General features: G+C 42.8%; 1 protein-coding gene across 4 annotated transcripts; it reads left to right on the top strand.

Moving 5' to 3' along the window:
• On the top strand, positions 3,896-11,631 carry PTTG1 (pituitary tumor-transforming 1). 4 transcript variants are annotated; one of them, XM_005683255.2, is made up of 6 exons: positions 3,896-3,980; positions 4,457-4,557; positions 5,468-5,649; positions 7,383-7,476; positions 10,590-10,748; positions 11,475-11,631. In XM_005683255.2, exons 2-6 carry the CDS (start codon positions 4,467-4,469, stop codon positions 11,552-11,554), a joined length of 606 nt encoding a protein of 201 aa, XP_005683312.2. In that variant the 5' UTR covers positions 3,896-3,980; positions 4,457-4,466; the 3' UTR covers positions 11,555-11,631. The 4 variants fall into 4 exon arrangements, with proteins under 4 accessions (XP_005683312.2, XP_005683308.2, XP_005683310.2 ...); XM_005683251.2 differs by having other exon boundaries at positions 5,465-5,649; XM_005683253.3 differs by having other exon boundaries at positions 3,915-3,980; positions 4,431-4,557; positions 5,465-5,649.

Here is a 12,470-nt window from a genome sequence, read left to right as displayed (position 1 = left end):
CTTTCAGTTTTCACTTTCATGCATTGGAGAAGGAAATGGCAACCCACTCCAGTGTTCTTGCCTGGAGAATCCCAAGAACGGTGGAGCCTGGTGGGCTGCTGTCTATATGGTCGCACAGAGTCGGACACGACTGAAGCGACTTAGCAGTAGCAGCAACAGTAACAGTCCAGGGCATAGCAAAGTGAGTTTGGGCCATCATTAGTAAGAAAACAAAAGAGTTGGTTGTGGCATTTTATAGTTACCTTGGGAAACAGTGCTTCGCATTGTAGGAGGGGAGACTTAGCCTAGGGAGATAGAAACTTTGCATCCAAAAATCTCAGGAGATAAAGAATTCCCACTTGGAAGCTGTAGGTGCTGTTAAAGAGAAAAGCCACAGGCCCAAAATGGCTTTACTTGTGCTAAAGCCCTTGATAGAAAACTTATATTTGATAACTAACGTAATCACAACTTCAAAATACTATCACCAGAAATGTAATCCAACCAACCAGTTGGGAATTTCCCGGTCAGTACTGAAGAAGTAATCTGGCACGTGGCCCCTTTCCATTATCCCCTCAACCCCACTCTGCCTCTCAGTGGAAGAAAAGGCAATTAGCTGTGAAAACCTTGCTGTTCCTTCCTTTCTCCCCTCCAAAGAGGTCCTGGCCTATAAATAATCCTTTCTTTTATTTTAATAGCTCCCACGCCCCACCCTTTTTCCTCTAAAAATTTCTGTTTGTACAACCCCTTGGAGCACCCTTCTGATTTCTAGGTGGGAGGCTGTCTGATTCTTGAGTCATTTAATAAAACCAGTTAGATCTTCAAATTTACTTGATTGAATTTTTTCTCAAAGTTGTGCAGACTTGGTTTCAATATAAATATTTTTGTGTGCTAATGATGTAATTCAGAGCTGAGGCACTTAGAAGGATATATAGGGAGGAAATAATGGGAGGGTTACAAAGGTCTAGTCAAAGCTATGGTTTTTCCAGTAGTCATGTATGGATGTGAGAGTTCGACCATAAAGAAAGCTGAGTACTGAAGAACTGATGCTTTTGAACTGTGGTGTTGGAGAAGACTCTTGAGAGTCCCTTGGACAGCAAGGAGATCAAACCAGTCAATCCTAAAGGAAATCAGTCCTGAATATTCATTGGAAAGACTGATGCTGAAGCTGAAGCTCCAATATTTGGCCACCTGATTCAAAGAACTGACTCACTGGAAAAGATCCTGATGCTGGAAAAGATTGAAGGCAGGAGAAGTGTTCAACAGAGATGGTTGGATGGCATCACCGACTCAATGGACATGAGTTTGAGCAAGTTCTGGGAGTTGGTGATGGACAGGGAAACCTGGCGTGCTGCAGTCCATGGGGTTGCAAAGAGTCGGACACGACTGAGTGACTGAACTGAACTAATAAACTAGGGATAAAAGAGGATATGGAAAGGGCAAAAAAGATACGCACTTTTCCTCCTCTTCTTGGTGTCTAGCACAGTGACTAACATTTAATAAATATTTATTGAGTGAATGAGCCATTCAGTGTTTTGGCCCTGAAATGCCGGGGAAGAAGGGACAATGAACTGGTATATATTTGGAAACATATCTATGCCAGTTGTAGTGCTAAGGCTTTGGTGAAAGAGTAATCTAGGCTTAACTCCTCCCTCCCAACTTTCCTGCTAAGTTAAAAAGTATCTGGTGACCTGTTGGGAGTAGAGTTTGGATGGCACAGATCATCCTTGGTCTTTTGAATTGATTCCTTTATCTTGTTTAATATATTTCCATTTACTATTGAAGGACTTCCCTTGTGGCTCAGCTGGTAAAGAGTCCACCTGCAATGCGGGACACCTGGGTTCGATCCCTGGGTTGGGAAGATCCCCTGGAGAAGGGAAAGGCTACCCACTCCAGTATTCTGGTCTGGAGAATTTCATGGACTATCCATGGAGTTGTAAACAGTCAGACAGGACGGAGTGACTTTCACTTCATTTCACCATAGAAAGGAAAAGGTCACTAACATTTTAAAGCAAAATTTCTCCATGTCTTGGAAATTGGAATTCATTTTGTATGTCTTTATAATTCCTCTGTTCTTTTTCTCTTATTCACCCTTCTGTCCTTCCCCACCAGCTTTGATGAATATATTGTTGAGATGTTAAAGGTTTAAAGTAAGTATATTGGTACTTGCCTGGCAGTCCAGTGGATAAGACTCTGCTCTTACACTGCAAAGGGCACAGGTCCCATCCCTGGTTGGGGAACTAAGATACTGAATGCTGCACAGTGTAGCCAAAAACAAAGTCCTTATTAACTGATAGACTTTCAAGTTCAGAATTGTGTACTCTTAGGTCATTGTTTTGTTCCTAGGGTTGCAAAGAGTCAGACACGATCGAGCAACTGAACAACAGATTCTGTATAATGGAGACAGCATCCTGGCCTGAAATACTGATGATAGTCTTGCAATTAGGAAAAAATCAGTACACTTAAAAAAAATTGAAGTCTAATTGACTTACAATATTGTATTAATTTCAGAATCACTCCATTCTTAATCACAAACAACAGAATTACACAAACTAGCCATTTTATCTATCTGTACTTTCATTCTTAATGTTTAATTGTGCTCTGTTAATATTCTCTAGATCTAATATGGGTTTTCCTCCCGCTGACTATTTATTGACTATATATGTATTTTTTATACCTCTAATTTGAAATCCATCTTCCATAGTCATTTCCCCGATGACTACAATGCCTTTCCTCCCGTGCTGCCTCTTTTTAATTTGATCCGGTGTATCTACTCTCTGGAAAAACAGTTGATTACTTCAAGATTTTAGGAAAATAGTTCTGTCACCATCTCACTTTGACTTTTTGAAGTTCACTATCTTCTCATTTACAAATGTCTTGGACACCAAAGACTTGGGCTTCCCTTGTGGCTCAGCTGGTAAAGAATCCGCCTGCAATGAGATTAAAGTATAATGAAATTGTGCTTTAAAAAGTTGGTGACCTTTTCCTTTCTATGGTGAAGTGAAGTGATAGTGGCTCAGTCCTGTCCAACTCTTTGCAACCCCATGGATAGTCCATGGAATTCTCCAGGCCAGAATACTAGAGTGGGTAGCTTTTCCCTTCTCCAGGGGATCTTCCCAACCCAGGGATGGAACCCTGGGGTCCTGCATTGCAGGTGGACTCTTTACCAGTTGAGCCACAAGGGAGGTCCTTTCTATGGTAAAGTGAAAGTGAAAGTCACTCAGTCCTATTGGACTCTGTGACCCCATGGACTGCCGTGGAATTCTACAGGCCAGGGTACTGGAGTGGGTAGCCTTTCCGTTCTCCAGGGGATCTTCCCAACCCAGGGACAGAACCCAGGTCTCTCGCATTGCAGGCAGATTCTTTACCAGCTGAGCCACAAGGGAAGCCCTTCTATGGTAAATGGAAATATATTAAACAAGATAAAGGAATCAATTCAAAATGAGGGAGACCTTGGTTCGATCCCTGGGTTGGGAATATCTCCTGGAGAAGGGAAAGGCTATCCACTCCAGTATCCTGGCCTGGAGAATTCCATGGACTGTATTGTCCATCGGGTTGCAGAGTCGGACACGACTGAGCGACTTTCATTTTCACGTCGGACACCAAAGTGTCTCAGGAAAAAAAAAATCGCAAAAGCCAACTCTGTATCTTGGTATAACATTAATAATAACTTTCTTGGAATTAAAGACCGTACCTACTCTCCTCTATCTCTCTGGGGGGGGAGATTAAAAAACAACCATTAATAGACAGCCACGACCAAGCTGTGAGAGGCTTTGATTTTTTTTCCTCCTGGGGAACAAACGAAGAACTTGCGGGGAAAAGCTTTCAGGGCGGAGCCCAGGGAGCTTAGGTTCCTACCATTGGTTCTTCCGGAGCCTCCGCCCCGCCCCTGTCCCGCCTCCTGGATGGATGAACCAATAGGGGCGTAAGTTGTGGTTTAAACGCGGAGTCTGGCGCGTCCGGTGGAGAAGAGTCTTGGCGAGAGTTTGGCTGTTACTCCGAATGTGGGTGAACCGAGCGGTACCAAGTGGTTGGGCGGGTACGGTCCGGCGGCTTAGGAAGCGGGAGTAGGCTTTGTGTGTGTGTGGCGTTCGGGGCCTGGGAACCGGGGTCCGGGTGTCTGGGAGCCGGGGCCTGGGATTTGGGGGCTGGGACTTTCCTGAAACGTCAGACGCGCCCGCCCGGCTTGAGCCACGGTTTTGAACTGCGTGCGCGACCCACGGCAGTTTGGTTCCAATGAATACCAGGACCTGTGCCAGTCCCAGACCGCCATCTCTTAAGGAATTTAGGGCCCCTGACGCAGGCGTCAAGAATTAAGAGCTGGGTTAAATGCTTGTTGGCTCAAGATCCGGCTTCTGCCTCTGCTTAGCTCCTGTTTTTGCGTAGATGTCCCTAGGGTAGAAAGTTGGGTCAGTGCTACACTTTAGCTTCTTTCATCTTCCCTAACTCCCAAGGTTTAACGAGTGTTTCACACCTCTAGTTGATCCAAAATGGCTACTCTGATCTATGTTGATAAGGAAAATGGAGAACCAGGCATCCATGCGGCTCCTAAGGACGGGCTGAAGCTGGGGTCTGTGCCTTGTAAGTATACAGGCGGCTATCAGGTACACAGGTATTGTGAATCAGTGGTGGGTGTGGCTTGGAGCTGGGGAAGGCCCAAATATACTTTGTGGGCAGTTGGAGTCGTGCTTGCTAAGTCGCTTCAGTCATGTCCGACTTTTTGCGACCCTATGGACTTTGTAGCCCGCCAGGCTCTGCTGTCCATGGAATTCTCCAGGCAAGAATACTGGAGTGGGTCGCCATACCCTTCGCCAGGGGATCTTCCTGACCAGGGATTGAACCGGAGTCTCTTAAATCTCCTGTATTGCCAGGCGGGTTCTTTACCACGAGCGCCACCTGGGAAGCCCAGTGGGAGTCGAGTTTACCTAATACTCTTACTGCCGAGTACTTATGGGTCTCTTCATGTTCAGTATCTTTTTTTTAAATTTAAATTATTAATTTATTTTTGGCTGTGCTGGGTCTTTATTGCTGCCTGGCCTTTTCTATAGGTGCGATGAGTAGGGGATACTTTTTATTTGTGATGCCCAGGCTTCTCATTGCAGTAGCTTGTATTGTTGCAGAGCATGGGCTCTAGGGGATGCTGACTTCAGCAGTTGAGACACGTGGGCTCAATAGTTGTGGCACATGGAGTTAGTTGCTCTGTGGCATGTGGGGGTTCCTGGATCAGGGATCAAACCCCTGTCTCCTGCATCGGCAGGTGGATTCTTTACTACTGAGAAACCAGAGAAGCCGTCATGTTCAGTATCTTAAAGAGATTATTTAAGAGAGTAGTGAACTGAAGTGGTGTTAGGCATAGCACCATGCTACTGTCAAAAATGGTGGTTAAGTTTGGCTGTGAGAATTAGGCCAAGTTTATAGGCACAGTCAGCTTTCAAGTTGCACAGGTGTTTACTGCTGGAATGATCTTACGGTAAGACTTTTTCTTTAGCAGTCAAAGCTTTGGATGGGAGATCTCAGGTTTCAACACCACGTGTTGGCAAAATGTTTGATGCTCCATCAGCTTTACCAAAAACTGCGAGAAAGGCTTTGGGAACTGTCAACAGAGCTACAGAAAAATCAGTTAAGATGGATGGACCGCTCAAACAGAAACAGACAACTTTCTCTACCAAAAAGGTAAAAGTTGGCTATAATTAAAGACTAAAGCACTTTAACTCTTAAAATGACTACTGGCATCTTACCTGACACTCTCCTCTGTGAATGGAAGGAAATAGAGACTAGAAAAGTAGATTAACAGAAGAGAATCATCATACAGTCTTTATCGACTTCTCTGTACCTTGAGATCACATGTATCAGGAGCAGCTGGTTAATATTTTTGCCTCACCTGTCTTTAACAAGTGTCTTAAAACAGACCACTGAGTACTGTGAAAAGTGAAAGTGAAGTTGCTCAGTTGTGTCCGACTCTTTGTGACCTTGTGGACTGTAGCCTACCAGGCTTCTCTGTTCATGGGATTCTCCAGGCAAGAATACTGGAGTGGGTTACCATTTCCTTCTCCAGGGGATCTTCCCGACCCAGGGATCAAACCCAGGTCTTCCACATTGGAGGCAGACACTTTAACCTCTGAGCCACCAGGGAAGCTTTTGAGTACTGTGAGAGAGGGTACTTTGCAAGAAGTCATGATGCTAGTATAACAGCTCAGGTGCTGCCATTCTCTTCCCCTCCTTTCAGAGCAAGCACTAGCTTTGTAGGTTATAACTTGGTAGCATGTTGACCTTTGTATCTGTGTTTACAAACTGTAGGTCAGTGCATCCCAGACTGAGAGGACTTGGCTGTGAAAGATGACTTCAGCATGTGAATTAGCACTGCATTTCAGTAATTGTTTCAATGTGTATTAGGAAAAAAACAACTAGTATACTTGATGTCAAACTGTTAGGTGTGGTTTTAGGATAAAGATGTCTTTTTTTAAAAAAAAAAACTGAGTTGAGTAAGAGAAATGCTAAGTGTAAGTATTGCAAGGATATAGCAAAAGTGATGAGAATGTGACAGAACTGAAATGTGGGAAGCCTTGTCCTAGTAATTTCCTCTAGGCATGCACATGTGATGTGAGAATAAATCAAGACGCTACAAGCTTCCATTTTGGCCCACCACCATCATGGACTGCCTACCAGTTCCAGACTAGAGAATTATCCACGGTGGGCATCTTAAAGTCCTTGACTGTCTTTGACTGCCTCTTACTCAGTGCTGTGTATTTGAGGAAAACAAATTGGTTTTTAATATTAACCCAGTAATTTAGGTAACACTGATGGAAAATCACATTTCCAAAAGCCAAAAATGGCTTCTAGGATTAGTTTCTATTCTGGGTGATTTATGCCCATTTTCTCTTCTTAGGTTAGGTTGGGCGATTGAGTCAATTAGCTCTGAATTAACTCTACTCTGGGGCTTCCCTGGTGACTCAGTAGTAAAGAATCCACCTGCAATGCAGGAGACTCAGGTTTGATCTCTGGGTGGAGAAGATCCCTTGGACAAGGAAATGGCAACTCACTCCAGTATTTTTGCATGGGAAATCTCACGTCCAAAGAAGCTTGGTGGGCTACACAGTGCTTGGGATTGCAAGAGAGTCAGACACGACTTACCAACTAAAAACAGACTCTGCTCTGTATTTTGATAATTTTCCTAACAGGTGCTAATACTTGTATTTCATCCTTACCTTTTGAGCCATGATAATTGATTGCTGAATTGTATTTGTATGTGATTTTGAGAATGAGGGATTATGGTTTCTTAGAAATTGAAAACAAATTTAAAATGTGGTGAAGCAATCCCATGTCTTGAAGAATCTCTCTAATCTCATGTACTAATCAGTTGACAAGGCTCCCACTCTTAAATGGATGTTTTCTTGGGTTTGTTTTAGATTACTGAGAAGACTGTTAAAGCAAAAACTTCGGTTCCTGCCTCAGATGACACCTATCCAGAAATAGAAAAATTCTTTCCCTTCAATCCATTAGGTACTCTTTTGATATTGTCCAAATGCTTTAGCTTTCAGTTTCTCTTAGGATCCAATTCAACTGTAACTTGATATGGCTCTGAATATGATTTGTGATCTAAAACTATAACAAGGCTGTCTGAATCTGGGGTGCTTTGGACAGGTAACTTGTGGATTTATTTTTAAGGCACTATCTTTAAGTCAGAAGAGGAATCAGAGCAAAGATAGGAAAACATTCTTGTCCTCAAAAGCTAAAACCACCCAGGGGGAGATTACTTGTTCAGTGTTAGCAGACAGCCTTCCTAGCAAGCCCACTTTTAGAAAATGGACTTGATGTCAAGTTGAACAGTGAAAAGCAAGCCTGAAAAATCCACATAGCCAGTGAGAACATGTGCTTTTTGACTTCTTCAACTTCCTACATGTATCTGAAATATTTTCTATAATAGAGTTGGCTTTTTTCAAGCTTTAATGTACTCACATTGAGGAGAGTAGACTGTATGCCAGGCGCTATTGGCTTAGGATGTAGTGGATAACAAGGCAGGCCCCACTCTGAGGAAGCCCAAGATTTGGAGGGTAAGTCAGACACTGATCAAATCCTTTCACTTTGAGTGTGAGCCAAGGAGAAAAACAGGGCTTGTTAGGGGGCACTGAACCTAGCCTGAAAGAGCAGGGTAGTTGTTTTCTCAGAAAGTGACTTTCAGTGGAGGCTTGAAGGATGTAAGGAGATAGTTGGGTGGAGAAGGGGTAGGGCTGGGCGCCAGCACCATAACAGACAAAAGATCTTGAGGCAGAAAGAAGGACTGGAGTGGTTCTGGAAAACTGAAAAGTAGGGTGAAGGATGACACTGGTGAGGGGGTTGGTCAAATCACACAGGGTCTTTGAGATTCCTGAGCTGGTTTTTTTGCCTTTTGATCCAAAGAGCATTTAATTATTCCACTAGTATACATCTAGGCTGTTTCTGGCTTTTATATATGTTACAAAACAATTCTGCAATTATTGTTGAGAGTTTGTGAGTATACCTAGAGAGTAAACTCCAAGAAGAATTACTGGGTCTCAAAGCTGTGTGATTAAGTTTTGATAAAATGTGGTGCATCTCATCATTACCATTCAGGAAAATGAGGTAGATTTACGCATATTGAGGGCTTCCCAGGTAACTCAAATGGTAAAGAATCTGCCTGTAATGCGGGCGACCTGGGTTCAATCCCTGGGTTGGGAAGATCCCCTGGAGAAAGGCGTGGAAACCAACTCCAATATTCTTGCCTGAAGAATTCCTCCATGAACAGAGGAGCCTGGTAGGCCACAGTCCATGAGATTGCAAAGAGTTGGACACGACTGAGCAACTTAATACTTTCACACTTTAAGCATATTGGCCAGGAAAGAGGACTACATACAATAGCTGTGTTGGGGGAAAGAGATATTGCTAAACTGCCTTCCAAAATAGCAGCATAAGTTATTGAAACCACCTTCAGTGGATGAGGATGCCCGCTTTCCCCTTGTTCTCTAACTGCAAATGTTTTAAAATTATCAGAAAGATAATTGGTATTTTGTTGTTTAAAATTGTGGTATGTGAGTGTGTCTGAGCATATTTGACTGTTGGGTCATTTATAGTTTTTAAATTTTCTGTTTGTATCTTTGTTTTCTCTTGATTTTTGTGACTTTCTTACACTCTGTGTCTGTGTGTGTAAAGAACTCTCTGGATAAAGATAATTAGCCCTGTGTGTTGCAGACTTATTTCCTCTGGGGTCTTATGTCTGTCTGTTTTCCTTTTCAGTTCAGTGGTTTAAATTAAGTAGTCACATAAACTGTTTCTTAAATTTCTTTTAGGACTTTTACACTCTTAAAAATTAGTGAAGACCCCAAAGAACTTTTGCGTGTTGTTTTATATATCCTATATTTTAAATTAAAATTGAAAAGTTTAAAAGTGTTAATTTGTTAAAATACAATAAACCCATTACTTAATGTACATAGCTTAAAACAAAATTTAATGAGAAGAGTGGCATGGTTTTATGTTTTTGAAAATTTGCTTAATCTGGCTTGACATAAAACAGCTAGATTCGCATGGGATTGTGCATTCTATCTGTTGAATCTGCTTCTGGTTGATGCATATGAAGAAAATCTGGCCTTTTGCAGCCATGGTTAGGAAAAGAGAAACATTTGAAGTCTTTTCAGATAAGTATAGATAGTTTTCTTTGCTATTACACTAAAATTCAACTTGTGGCTGCTTGTGTATGCATAGTTGCAATGTAGAATCTGAAACCATTTCAGTAAGCCTTGTATTATTCTCTGACACAAATCCATTGTCTGTTTTGCACTTTGAATGTATCTTTTATCCTGCATTTGTCACCATTGATCATTTAGAAATACTGGTTTGCTGGGAAATGTAGTGCATCCAGAAGTTGAAATGTTTCTTTATGCGTGTCAAAAGCACACTCATTAATGCTTACCACTGACCTCATCAGAAAAGTCTTAAGGACTAGGAAGCTGTCAAGCTAATGATTGCAAATAAGTTTTCTGAAATTCTAGGGGTTTTATTCCCCTTGAAACTGTGGATTTTATCACTGGCAACAAATACTTCTCTTGAACTGGTAGACTTTCATTGCTTGGAGAAAATGTGCAACATATATCCAAGTCCGAGTTACCAAAGTTTGTTTTTCAGTTCGTTATAGTAAATGGTGTCCAGAAGTAACACCTCTGGTTTAGCTTGCAAATCAGGTAATTGCACATATCTTTTTTCTTGGAAAACACCTCGGTACTTCAGTATATGATTTCACAACTTATACAGAATACTAAAAAGACATGTTTTCAAGGGTTGAGAGCTCATAAAATTAATACTTTTTTACTGCATATGGTAAAGTGATATGTGAAACAGGCACTTTTTTTAAATACCAGTGAATGGTAGTGAGAAATATACTAAATATAATTTATTGCCACTGCCTTGATTTGTGCTAAGGCATAGAAGTTTTATCCTCAGTTGCTTTTGGACCACCATTGCAGATGTCAGCACAGTGGGAAGAGGTATTAGTATTATTATGAAAATAGTTTGAGCTCCTGGGCCCCATGAAAGGGTCTCAGACTGGCAGGGTGCCACTCACCACCCTGAGAACTGCTGCTCTGACAAAGTGCTTTCTGTGGCAGATTTTGAGAGTTTTGACCTGCCTGAGGAGCACCAGATCGCCCACCTCCCCTTGAATGGAGTGCCTCTCATGATCCTTGATGAGGAGAGGGAGCTTGAGCAGCTGTTACACGTGGGCCCCCCTTCGCCTCTGAAGATGCCTTCTCTGCTATGGGAGTCTAGTAAGTGAACAAGTGCCCTTCTAGAAGGGCTGTAAACAATCTGTGTCACAACACTTCCATTACTGTGAGGATAGGGTTGTGCAGAAGGCTAGTAATTTCTATCCTTCAGACTGAAGAGATAAGGTTTCAGGATAATGAAAACTATTCTCAACTGGTATTGCTTTTTAGTTACAAATGCCCAGTAAAATTAAGTCATTCTGGAATCTGGGCAGTCTTACATACAAGCAAAGTGAATACAAGGTGAAATTTAGTATATAACTTTTTATATTAAGAGTTGATGTAAAATAAACTTGCTTGAAATGAGAGTTCCAAGTTAATCCAAAGCTCATGTGGGATCAAGACCCACACAATAGCAGGAGGTTTTAGGTCTTGGTTCACACTGGTGGTCAAAAGCCATTATCAGCATGTTTTCTATTATATTTGATGGAATCACTTACATTATTTGCCAGATTACACTAGTGATACTTGTTGGCAGTTACTTGGGTCTCTAAGAGAATTTGGGGCACTTCTATGATTTATTTCATAATGAAGGTTAATTCTGGGACCATAGCCATCTTCCAAGAAATAAGTGAAAAGGTGTATGTATATGTATGTAGATGGGGCCAGGGGTATAATTCATGAGACAAAGGGAAAAAGAGTTCGAGTTCATGATTAAAGTGAAACTAACGTGTATGTTGACAGACATGCAGATTTGCAGATACTGAATAAGAAATTCCTGTTTTCTAGATCTGTTGCCGTCTCCCTCAAGCATTCTGTCGACTCTGGATGTTGAATTGCCACCTGTTTGCTGTGACTTAGATATTTAAATTTCTTAGCATTTTATAGTTTGGGTATGTATTAATGGTTTGTATTAATAAAGCAATTCTTTGTTTAACAGACTCTTCCTAATATTGTGGTTGGTATTGTTTAGAATTTGCTTAAAATGTAGCAGGCTACAGGCTGCACAGCCCTTAGCCCGCTGTTGCTGTTGGTGCCTGCTGCCTTAACCTTGCACCCTGTCCAGGCAATGATGACCATGAGACTTATTAGTAGTCCTGCTCAGCCACTGGTTTGTACTGTGGTGGGCCCCTCCCCCAAGGGACCAACTGCCAGTGAGTGACCGTTAGTGGTCTGCTCAGCCATTGATTGGTGCTGCAGTGGGCCCATCCCCCAGACAACCACCTGTCAATGAGTGACTGTTAGTGGCAGAAGTGGTGGTTGTCAGGTAGAGAGTGAGGTAAGAGAAAGATCCTGGCCTTTTCTCTGTGGGCCTCCAACTCACCCACCCTCAGGCCAGTGAGTGAGCTGAGGGGCCAAGGGAACCACCTCGGGGCTGGGTGTCCTGCAGGGCTCCAGAGCCCTCACCAAGGCTGGCCCAGGCCTTGAGGAGGCGATGAACCTCTCCCCATCCCTGTCTTTGTGACCGAATGGCAGCAGCCGTCTGCCTGGGTCAAATTTTTGGGACCTGCCCCTGCCATACGGGCAGCCTGAGGAGAGTGAGGGCCAGTTGGGTCCTGGGTGCCTGGCTCCCTCAGCGATGACCAGGGTCTCGGGACCTGGCCCTGAGGGAGCCACACACTAAGCTCTGCCTCCTCTCAGCCAGACCCCAGAGCTTGGAGGGTGAAAGTTGTACCTGGGACCTGGTCCCTTCTTGTCAGAACAGAGTAACTTTTATTTAATGTAACATTTACTTGACCATGACCTGACTTCAAGAACAAAGGATCTGACACAAGAAATTCACAA

Source organism: Capra hircus, chromosome 7 (genome assembly GCF_001704415.2).
Source record: "Capra hircus breed San Clemente chromosome 7, ASM170441v1, whole genome shotgun sequence".
Lineage (NCBI taxonomy): Eukaryota > Metazoa > Chordata > Mammalia > Artiodactyla > Bovidae > Capra > Capra hircus.
This window is presented reverse-complemented; position numbering and strand designations above follow the sequence as displayed.